General features: G+C 37.4%; 1 protein-coding gene across 1 annotated transcript; it reads left to right on the top strand.

The window, feature by feature from the left end:
- Positions 1-269: 269 nt before the first annotated feature.
- Positions 270-12102, top strand: slc6a4a (solute carrier family 6 member 4a). Its single transcript, XM_083548598.1, has 14 exons — positions 270-366; positions 2448-2997; positions 3782-3916; positions 4497-4719; positions 5452-5590; positions 5739-5873; positions 5987-6090; positions 6371-6498; positions 6654-6766; positions 7227-7358; positions 7634-7733; positions 7825-7925; positions 8777-8944; positions 10708-12102. The coding sequence occupies exons 2-14, from the start codon at positions 2628-2630 to the stop codon at positions 10786-10788; spliced, it is 1929 nt and encodes a 642-aa protein (XP_083404724.1). The 5' UTR covers positions 270-366; positions 2448-2627; the 3' UTR covers positions 10789-12102.
- The last annotated feature ends 361 nt before the right edge of the window (positions 12103-12463 follow it).

Genomic DNA, 12463 nt, shown 5'->3' with positions numbered 1-12463 from the left:
AATAATGAACTATGGAGAGGAAATAAACAGAGAGTCCAGAGTACATCACCTGAGCATGCACCACTGCATTTACATGACCAGACTGGAGCTAAGGAAGACAGAGCGAGGGATCAATAAGGCTGGTGACTATTGTAAATGTGTGTGTAAGGAATGAAGACAGAGAAACAGAAAAAGGGAGAGAGAGAGAGAGAGAGAGAGAGAGAGAGAGAGAGAGAGAGAGAGAGAGAGAGAGAGAGCGTGCGTGTGTGTGTGTGTGTGTGCGTGCAGGAGGGTTAGGTAGGTGTGTCTTACGTACTTGGCTCCCAGGGTCGGTGAGCACCAGCCCAGCGCACACAGACCCCCACAGAACCGCTCCACTGCTGCACGGTAGGGTTGTCCTGCGCATGCTGTGTACAGTGTTAGGTTAAAAAATTTTTTTTTTTTAAACGGTGACAGGTTTTTACTTGTGTGTGATTGCATGTTTCTTAGTGTGTTGTAAAATACACTTTATAAACTACATTTGCTGATGGATGTGTTTGTGGTAACTTTGTAAAAAGTGATTAGGGATGTGAGAATGCTGAATAATGCATAAAAAAAAAAAATAAAAAAAAAAAGAAGCAGGTCAGAATGATTCAATTCAGCAATCGAACTGTTGCTGAATGATCTTATGTTGCATCATAAGATTTGTAGGTTTTATTAGTAGTATGAGCATGCATATTCATTGCGTGTTTTTGTCTTCTCAGTAAAAATAAATAATTGCAATTTATGGCAAGTGTAAAGAATTTAGAAAGACAAAGTTGAATCTTTTCATGCCTGGGTTGGATGAGTTGAACATTTTATATATATATATATATATATATATATATATATATATATATATATATATATATATATATATATATATATATATATATATATATATATAAAAATTATATTCAAGGTATTAAAAGCTTGTCAATTAATAATCAAATGATCTTAAAATGAGCATCTTAATTATACACCAGTCTTTTTGTGCGATTCAACATTTTGGACTCTTGATACCAAGAATAACAAGAGCCAGAACAGAACAAGGATGAGGACTGTTATCATGGTACCATTATCCGAGGTGAAATCAGTTAGTATAATTGCAGATTAACCAGATATTTTTAGGCTGGAACTTTTCAAAATGTTCTAAGTTGTTCCTATTTATTTCTCTCGGGGCCATGTGTAAACAGAGTTTAGTCGTATTTAGACAACGGTCTAAAGTCTGGAAGAGAAAGATTTTTTTTTATTTTGCAATGGTTTTTTAACCACCAGTTAAAGTTGATAGTTTTAATGAATCAAGCCCGAGTGTTCCAATGTGCTACTTTTGGACAATGTGTTAAGGAAAGTCTGATTCAATAATATTCAATATTCAAAGGTGTAATAATTGTATCCTTGTGTAAAAATCAAACTCTGTGTTGATTGTTCCTGTGTAACACTTTCCACCTCTACCACAATGGATATAACCATTAAAAAATAATTAATAGGAAATGTATGTGGAGATTTTGGTTGAACACAATTAATTGTTAGTAATACCTAATAAACATGTAGTGCCGAGGGAACATTGGAAACCTGTTTCCACTGGAAACATTATAAAATGTGTGGGCAAATATTGTGCCAAACATTTTAAAGTGTATTCTTTTTCATAAGGAGGATTGCATCATTGTGGTGATTTTAATTAATTCCTTTTTTCTGGAAGAAATGAAATGAAATTGAGAGCAGACTGTAGGGCATCCATTGCTCTATTGTTGCATTGCAGAAACTGCTTCAACTGAGTATTGGGGATTTCTTTTATCTAACTATATTAATTGTGTGGTTTCTGAACAAAGAAATACAAGCAAATATTTTGTTTCATTACTAATGCTTACAAATTTCTTTCTCAATTTCATCCTTGATTTGCCCTCAAGCTGTTTTGAAATCTTGACACCACTTGATTTCCCATTATAAAGGTTTTTTTTTTTTTTTTGCTGCCATAAAACAGCAGGAAAGCACTGATGTTATGTCTTTTAAAGTTTATTTGTCCAGGGTAAAATTAAATGAGATAGGCATTGTTCGAATTTCACAAGTCTTTTCTCAAGTTTCCTAATTTCTCCAATAATGTTTTTTATATAAAGGCAAAGACCAAGCATTTTAAAATGTCTCGCATGTTCATTTCAGCAGCCCAACAATGTCAGGGAAAAAATTCAATAAATAATAAAAAAAAATAGTCATTTTTTGCAGTTCTGTACAAATTTCCTTCCTTTTTCTTGAAATAAAGATTTTAAAGTTTGAGCATTTACTCATATTAGATGTAATTTGGTTGAATTTATTGCAGTCAAATGAGTAATCACTTATTGTGTCACTAGATTGTGTGTTTTTTTCCATGGCGGTGGTGTGAAAAAGTTAAAATAGACAATGTCAACTTTGTGAAATGCCCTAAAACATACTATTCTTTATTTTTCCGACAGGGGTTTATTGGAACTTGTTAAAGTGGAATAAACTTTCAGGTCCATTGCTGGTATCTCTCCGTTCACCTGATCTGCTAGTCCATCTTTTCTTCTCGATTGTCTGCATCCCCTCATGGGCACCATACCAGCCAGTGCTAGAAAACTTTCATCAGACCCAATCACAGCCTCTCAACCTTGACCATGGAGATGAAACAGACAGCGATGATGAACCGAGAGGACGTAGATGAAAAGGACAAATCTGAAGAGAATGGCAGGCTGGTGGATGGCAGTGTTGCTGAGAAAGGGCAGAAACTAGTTTCAGGGTCCACACAGGTGTCAAACGGGTACCCTAGTACATCAGCTCAGAGCCAAAGGGAAGGCACAGGGGCTGTAGGGGACAAGACAAGTGCTTCAGGGGGATTCAGAACGCTTGTGGTTCAGCAGACCAGTCTGGATCCACCCAGGGAGACATGGAGCAAGAAGGTAGATTTCCTCCTCTCGGTCATCGGCTATGCAGTGGACCTTGGCAACGTGTGGCGCTTCCCATACATCTGTTACCAGAACGGAGGGGGTGAGTTAATGGGCAAAGGACAGAGCAAAACATTTACACCATCTAACAGTAAGCAGTCACGATTTCACGCATGACATTCTGTCTGTGAAAGCATAGAGCTTGATTGAGTCCAAAGCAACTTAATGGTAACAGCAACTTGTCAGAAAGATTTGTGTTTCTTTTCTGAAACATCATCGATTAGATTCTGGTTGTTTTAGAGGGAACAAATAGAGAGCGTGTTATTTTATAGTGAACTCTGCTGTTCTTTTTCCTCTTTATCCTCGACTGCTCATGTTCTCACTCCAAACAGGATTCAGCCTCCTTCCTTTGAATCTGAAATAATAAAATCTTTGTAATTTCCTGTTCTACCATGCAAGATAGGAGGGCGAGTGAGAGATAGAGCAGCTAGGGACACACATGCTACTACCAACACTAATTGTAGCTTTCATGAGAGGGACTTCAATCTCTTATTGTTTAATAACCTGGCATGCAGCTACTAAATCAAGTGCTATCTTTAAACTCATGTCAAAAGCACATAAATAAAGCTTTATTCAAACAGAGACGCTTGTCTGAACTGGTGCTGCCTTTCTAAACGAATCTTTACTTTGACAGAGTGAAACAGACATACATTCTTCCAAATTTTTTTCACTTTCTTAAAAACCATTTGTTCATTCATGTTTGTTTGTTTTTTCAAATCTCTTATATGAATTAATGTGGTTTTAGTTGAAAGCTTTCATTATTTCCAGGGAATCCAAGCATTTATCACTTGTTTAAACCTGTTGAACTGTTTCCCTGTGCTATCCAGGTGCCTTCCTGTTGCCTTACCTGCTGATGGCAGTGTTTGGCGGTGTTCCTCTGTTCTACATGGAGCTGGCGCTCGGGCAATTCCACCGCAGTGGCTGCATATCCATTTGGAAGCACATTTGCCCCATATTCAAGGGTAAGACACCTCTTACATCTGAGTAAGCATGTTCAAATAATAATGCTTTATAATATAATCATGCACTCAGTGTTCAATGGGTAGTTCATTCCTTTGCTTGCATATTTGATGCTTCTTCCAAGATCCGGTATTTGTATGTAAAATGCTGCCCAACAAAATAAGTAAAAAAAATTTCTAGTTCAATTTTTAAATAGTTTCATACACATTGGTTAAAAGGATAAGGATTTAGCGTTGGATGAATTTTTTTTTTTATATCAGTGCATTCCTTCTTTTATGACTTAACAGTCACACAAAAATGACCTGCGTTAAATGGAACGTATATGGAAATGATGAGATTGATACTGCACTCAAACGTGAGGCCTTTCCAATTTCTCTCTACTGCCTGTGTGCTGCTTTGTTGATAGCTGTTGTACTGTCTGTTATGGAAATAGTCACATTTCCCTTGCAAAATGCCAGCTTCTATAGAACTTCGATTTTATGGAAGTGTCATAAATGTCATCATCCCGCCTCTTTTTGAAGTGGAAGACGCTTGAAGCCCAGTGAAGAAGATGAACTTTTTTTGCTGTGTCTCTTTTTATAGGTATTGGTTTTGCCATCTGCATTATTGCCCTGTACATTGCTTTCTACTATAACACCATCATGGCATGGGCTCTGTATTACCTGTTGTCCTCCTTCAACACTACACTTCCATGGACGACCTGCAAAAATTCCTGGAACACGGCCAACTGCAAGCAGTATCTGTCTACTGACAGTAACATCTCGTGGACCAACGAATCCATCTCGCCTGCCGAGGAGTTCTATACGTAAGTGCATGTAAGTGCCAGGAGCCTACAGAGAGGCCAGAGAGTGAGCAAGGGAGGAATAGCATGAAAGAAAACAAATCCACGTCTTCAGTTTGTTTGTTTTGTTTAACCTTTATTTTTATTCTTCAATTCTTATTTACAATGGCGGCCTGAAAAGTGGAATAGCCACTTAGGGAAAGGGAAATAGGGCTAAAAAAAATACAAAACATTAAAAATACATAGAGGTTAACAATAACATAAATACATTCAAAAACAAAATTATGTTGAGAAACAAATGCATATAACCGTGAACAAATATGATATAATATTTTCTGTAACAGCAGAAAGTTTCATTTTGAGGACAGATTTTGAGGATATAGTCATAGATGAATCATACATAAAATATGAGCAGCCCCATCACCTTAGAAGCCTTTTGGAGCTCTAAAACAGTTTTGACTGGGTATACTCAATTATTTTTCTTTATTCTGATGCTTTAGGCGATTTTTGCAGGCTTTACTGAGGTTTGGGCTTATTAAACACTGAAAGACAACCAGCAGAAATATCAGCAGGAATTTCCTGTTTTCCATATAAATGTTTCCCCTTGACCTCCAGGAGTGTGTTCTTAATCATTACCCCTTCTCTCAGCACTCCTATTCACTTTCAGTTTCCACTGTTTTATGATTCTGCCATTAAATGTTCCCTCATTAATGTGTGCCGCTTCTCTAGTCTATGTTTATTTACTTTCTCTCTCAGACGGAAGGTGTTGCAGGTGCACCTGTCCCCGGGTCTTCATCAGCTAGGTGCAGTGAGCTGGCAGCTGGCCCTCTGTCTGCTCTTTATCTTTACCATTGTCTACTTCAGCATCTGGAAGGGGGTTAAGACCTCTGGCAAGGTGAGAAGAAAGAAACAGCAGTGCATTATTTAAAAGTTTGTAGATTAAAACCTTAAAGGTTTTAATCTTGCTTTTAGGTTTTAATCTTGGTGCTGCTTTAGACTGTGGACGATAGAATGTATAAATTCCAATTGCTTTTCTCTGATAGGTAGTATGGGTGACAGCAACCCTTCCATATGTGGTTCTGTTGATCCTTCTGGTAAGAGGTGCCACTCTGCCTGGAGCATGGAGAGGCGTTGTTTTCTACCTGAAGCCTAACTGGGACAAGCTCCTGAGCACTACGGTAAAAAGAATAAACATACTAAAAGCAAGTTTGATCCTTAGCATAATTCTTTTAAATAGTGCTATATTATATTCCTTTATGGGATTAAATTGATCTTCTTCTTTTCTTGTTAGGTTTGGATTGATGCAGCAGCCCAAATCTTTTTCTCTCTTGGTCCAGGTTTTGGCGTGCTCCTTGCCTTTGCCAGCTACAATCCCTTTCACAACAACTGTTACAAGTACACTGCTAATATTAAACATCTGATCATGATATGCTTTTGGTTGTTTTTTAAAGTCTACCACTAATCTGCAATTCTGTCAATATAAAATATATATTAAAAAAATAAAAAAATACATGTCTATTAAAAGACTAAATATAAACAGATTATTTATTTGTATATCAATTATATATTTTTTATTTGACATTTTTAATTAGTTAACAGCAATGTAACTTATTAAATAATGAAGTTCTGAAAAGAAATAATAATAAGTTCTGTAAAGTTTCTATTTGTGTCTCAGAGATGCGTTGGTGACAAGCTCAGTAAACTGCCTGACCAGCTTCATGTCAGGCTTTGTGATTTTCACTGTACTGGGCTACATGGCTGAGATGCGGAAGGAGGGGGTGGAAACAGTAGCGAAGGATGCTGGTGAGAACCAAAAGACAAAACATTTAGCCTTGCATACAACTTTTGTTGTCTATAAAACTTGCTGAAGAGATATATTTATAAATGTGTGTGCACAGAAGCTCAATGATGTGGCATTTTCTACTGAAGTACCTCATTATATTTGTCTCTTGTTTTAGGTCCCAGTCTACTTTTCATCGTCTATGCTGAGGCCATTGCCAACATGCCTGCCAGCACCTTCCTTGCCATAATTTTTTTCCTCATGATCATCATGCTGGGATTAGACAGCACGGTCAGTCTCTCAGTCCACTAGTTAATTAGCCCAGCTCTTTCAACTTATTTTAATAATAGAATGTAGAGCACTAAGCAGGTATTTACTAAGCATTTAGCTTATCGGCTAAGAGCACAAGGTTTTCACTGACAGTATTGTCTGCTAGTTGCTTTATTTAGACTATTGGTCACTCTGCTGTCCCTGGTTTGCCCTTCTAAATGCATCTTTCCTAAAGGATCATATTAAACCACTCATACAGTTTGTGAGGTAAACAGCCACAATGAATGGCAGCATGTGCTAATCACGATGCACTAATAAGATTATTCGTGGGTCTGGACTTTGTTCCTGCTCAATGCTTGGCTTTGACAGAATGCATTGAGTTGTGAGTGTGCGTTTGTTTCAGTTATAGTTAACGCCAGTGTCTGCATCGTGTTACCAGTGGTATCCACTTTATTAGCAACATTTATGTCTCCACCTGCAGTTTGCTGGGCTGGAAGGAGTGATCACTGCCATGTTGGATGAGTTTCCTCACCTGTTGGCCCGCAGGAGAGAGTGGTTTGTGCTAGGGCTAGTGTGTGTCTGCTACCTGGGAGCTCTGTCAACACTTACCTATGTGAGTTCACTCACGTTTCACTATTCTTCATGTTCAAAATGTACAGAATTGTTTGCATTTTTGTAAATTGAATTTCATTGATTGATTAATATCCGTATTGGTCATGAAATAGCCATTGAAGCTGGTATGGCAAAACAACCACAAAACATTCCATTTGAAAACGTATTCTAGGAACCATAACAAATGATCACATATTTATTCTTATAAATTTTTATTGATTTTTTTTATGTATCCATGTGGAAATAAGTGCTGTTACCAGTGTGATGTTGATGTAGGGTGGAGCTTTTGTCGTGAAACTATTTGAAGAATACGCAACAGGCCCTGCTGTCATCACTGTAGTCTTCCTTGAAGTCATTGCTGTTTCCTGGTTTTATGGTAAATACCTGAACTTTAACAGAGCCACCTAAGAAATCAAAATTCTGTACTATTTTGTGTGGCCTTATTGTGTGCCTATTTTTGTGTTGAGGGACGACGCGTTTCTGCAATGACGTGCACCTGATGCTTGGCTTCTCCCCTGGTCTTTTCTGGAGGGTCTGTTGGGTAGCCATATGCCCCTGCTTCCTACTGGTCAGTCAAGTAAAACAAGCCCAAAACAACTCACATCATCTTCCCTATTTTCTTTGACAGAGTAAAACCAAGAACAGTTATAGGGTTTTTACACTTGCCATGAATATTAAACTCCATACTCAGGATTCATTCTAACCTTATATCATTATCTGGTGACATCATCATTATCATTACAGGATGTAGGTACATATAGGTACATCAATTAACAAAAGTTCCTATTGATGTTTATACAAGTAGTTGGTTCTTTGTGTTTACTTGATACAAGGGTTCAGATAAAATCTACTAACTTTTATACAACACTAATTTATGAGACTTAATACTGACTGAATACTGACTACACTCCATACATCTAGAAGGTATTATATCTTATCTGCAGAACATAATATACATTTTCCTGCCATTGTTGAAACAGGAAATTACTTGACAAGTTGAAGCAAGCACGCTATTCAAAGCCTAGCCCTATGTGTTGATTACATGCTACAGTTTGCATTTGAGTTCATTTGGTTTCAGAGATTGTTTCTCGAAACTTTGCATGGGTCCAAAACTGATTTTAGTCTCAACCAAACAGTACAATTCTTTATGCAAACGGCATCCAACAGATAAAATGGTGCTAAGTAATATTAGATTTATTCAGCTAGGACTAAGACATAGCAGTGTGACCATTCGTAAGAGGTCTTAAACAATGATGCAATTCAGATAGAATTTATTTATTATTATCTAATTCATGTTGATTTTACATTTATCACATATTTAGCAAATGCAACCTTTTCCAATAAATGTTATCACATTGTCTCATTCATTGTTCTAACTTACAGGAAGAATTTTTTGTTCCCTGTGATATTAATGTACAGTTTATCATTGGAAGTTTCCTGGCCTTCCCTCCTGAGGTGAAACTGTTTAACTATTTGTTCCCATTCTGGACCACTGTACTGGGCTACTGCATCGGTGTCTCATCTTTCATTTGCGTGCCTTCCTACATGGTCTACCACCTGCTCACCACCAAAGGGACCTTCAAACAGGTACGCCAGCACCCGGAACAACAGAACCAAAACCCATCTGTCATCATTCAGTAGCGCACATGCGACAAAGAGGAGCTGCATGTTAATTAGATAAACACGCTGTTAGAAGACTGTGACTTACATTATCCATTTGATCTATGTGAGACATGACGAGAGATGGAAGCATTGTCCAGATGCTGCTGCCAGCTCCTGCTTCTCGTCCGGCTGCTTTTGATGGAGCTGTCAGCCAGGACTAGTGTTACCTGTTTACATACGCCTTAAATACACAACAGTACTGAAAGGGTGTGTCAATGAGGATGTATGTTCACTGTTAAAGTTGTTACCTGGTGGTGAAGACACATGTCCTTGGTGTTATGTAATGTTAAATAAATTACTCTGGGCTTTAGTTAGTTTGTGGTTTGATTAACTGGTTCAGACCTGTTATTGAAATTGGAACAAATACAGGTGCAGGTGTTAATAATTTCAAACTGACACACTATTCAGCATATAGTGCCTGTTTTGGGGAATTCAATAAATGAAGCTTTATTGGTAAGTATCCAGGGGTCTGCAACAGCATAGCTTTAATCCAAATATACAGCCTATTATACAGAATACCCATAATGCACTGTACAAACTTCTACAGATTTGACATTGCTACTGATTTGATGGAGCTAGTGTGAAAGTGCACGGCACATCACTTTAGACCACCACATCAATCTGCTTAAATAATAATGATGGCTTACAAGCTTCCATTAACCTCAGATCCCAGCAAACAATGCCAAAGTCTGTAACTGTGGTTTTAAAGCTGCTGGAATCATTTTTGTTTTTGGCTCATGTTTCAAGCCCTTCTTTTGCTGGATGAGGCTCATTTTGGGCTAAAAATAAAGCAAAGTGCGTAGTTTGAAAGGACTTCTTCTTTTCCTCCAACTCTAATTAAATAATGGAGTTTAACAGTCAGAGCTGTTTTACATTTATTGTACAATGAGCACAGTTCATGAAACTCACAGTATATGCCTTTTAGCTGTTTTATTCCTAATGATTTACCAGACTGAGAAAAAACAATGCACTTGTCATCAGTCCATGCACAGGAGAAAAGTCCCTCCCAGTTTTTTTCTGAAGTTTCGGAAGCAATGCAGTTTCATTGACAAGGAGCTCTGATATCTTTAAATGTCTTTCTATCTCTGTGAAAAAACATTTATATTATAAAGATGATTCAACATTTTATTTGGTGGTTGAATGGAGTGTATTTGCTGGCCTTAAACCAATTGCATTTTGTTAATGGCATTACTCATATTACATTCCGGTGCTCTGGTGATAGTTCTTACTCTCCGGTGTTCTGTAATGTTTTAAAGACTATAATCACACTCTTGATGTCACCCAAATGAGGATAGGTTCCCCTTTTGAGTCTGGTCTGTTTCTTCCTCATAACATCTAAGGGAGTTTTTCCTTGCCACAGTTGCCATTGCTGCTCATCAGGGAAAAAAAAAACAACATTGTTCACCTTAATTCTTAAATTCTGTAAAGCTGCTTTGAGAGAATGTCTATTGTGAAAAGCGACCATAGACCCTAGAACATCCAACATCCTTATACAAATTGTCCAGCTGGCAGACTGGCGAAAGAAATATATACATACAGATGCCCCGTGTATTTCACATCAAACTGAAATCATTAGGAACTTTTCTTCCTATCTGATTTTTTTTTTTTATCTAACCCTTTTATTCATTGATGTATGACTATATCCTGCAGTCCACAGCATGTATGCTCACTCATTCTCCTCTCTTCAGCGTCTAATGAAGAGCATCACCCCTGAGCCTGCAAACATTGAAGGCCTGCACAGAGACATCATCATCACCAATGCTGTGTGAGTGGAGACTCTTCGCCCTCTGCTGGACATGTAGCACAAGTGGGGATTCCACCCCGTTCATATCCTAGATCTGCCAAAGGCGTCTCCATCCCGAACATGCGATGGCTGTACTCTTGCATCCAGCAATCCAGCTGCTCTATTCCCCACCATTCTTAAATGTGGCAGCATTCAAATGTATGTGTGAGATAGCAGCTGCCATAAAGATATATCTATTGGGTATTCGAGTAAGGAGTCTGGTAGCACAAATGTCTTTTTCAGTTTTGTGATTTTGTGATTTGTTCCATTGTTTTAAACGAATGTACTAGACGTACTAAAGGAATCATTAAATGGGCAGTATACGCAGTATACACGTCTCACTCTATTTAGCACTTTCAGATCAAATATGACATCTGAATGCATAGATCTCCCACTAACTAACTTTTTAGTTTTATATGCATTTGACATTTCAGGTAGCTTTTACATTTATGTATATTTATAAAACCAAATATAATTGGATTTGACTTTTAATACTGTTAAATGTAGATCACAGCTCCTTATGCTTCTCAGACAAAAAGAAAGCAAGGTTTGGTTTGTTGCAATTGTAGGTGTATGTATGAGTGGTTGGGTGTAGGTGTATGTATATCTATTCATCACACCTCTGAGTTTATGGAACCTCACGTAACAAACTTATTCTGAAGGCTTTATGGAATTGCATCGATGTAATACATCTTCCTTTGCCTCATTCAAGAAACTGGACCCCAACAGCAAAACTTAATTTTTCATGTTATATGTGAATGACAAGGTAGCAGAAACCAAATACTAGTGTGCTTGTTACAAATGGTTTTATTATACCCTATAGACAAGGTTTTCTTGTGGAGAAAAAAGGGGTGACTGAAAGTGCAACTATGTACCTGTCTCTTTTGTGAGTGTTGCTGTTTGTGTTTGTCATGTGACAACCTGTCAACCTCTTGGGAGGACATATACGGGTGTGTGATGTTTGTTCGTTTTCAAAGTGTGTGAGCTTTAAGTAAATGTAGAAAAGTCAAAAGCCATGGTTTGATCTGTTTGTGTGTGTGTGTGTGTGTGTGTGTGTGTGTGTGTGTGTGTGTGTGCATGCAGACATGAATGTATACAATGTATTTAGTGTGTGCCTCAAAATAGTGATGCCTCTTCCTCTATATTGTTCTTGTCTTTACAATTTACTCTCTATCAAATTAAAATCTCCTGTACTTTATCAATGTATGTCTACATGACTGTTACATTAATACATATAGAATAAAGATATATATGAATTATATATGAAATATTAAAGAAATAAAAGTATATGTATTAATAATGATTGTGTTTTCTTGTGTAGGGTGGGGGTGGGGGTTAGTGTGATATTTTTCCATATGATTATACAACTAACAAAATGCAATACAATATTCTTAGACAGGGATACTTTGGATAGTTAATGTTGTCACCTCTTGCCACAATCCCCTCTAGCTTGCTCATTAGAGATCAAAATCTGCATACAGATTTCCATCAACAGGTTTCAGTGATATCTATTGTACCATTTACTTAACAGGGCAATCCTCTGTTGTAGGGTTCAAACAAAATATGGCAACACAACTATAAACATGTAATTAACATTTTTATAAAATTTGTATTGTACAAATTTGGTGTGACTCATTTCTTAACATTGTATGCAACATCTC

This window comes from Silurus aristotelis (assembly GCF_946808225.1).
Source record: "Silurus aristotelis genome assembly, chromosome: 8".
In the NCBI taxonomy this organism is placed as follows: Eukaryota; Metazoa; Chordata; class Actinopteri; order Siluriformes; family Siluridae; genus Silurus; species Silurus aristotelis.
This window is presented reverse-complemented; position numbering and strand designations above follow the sequence as displayed.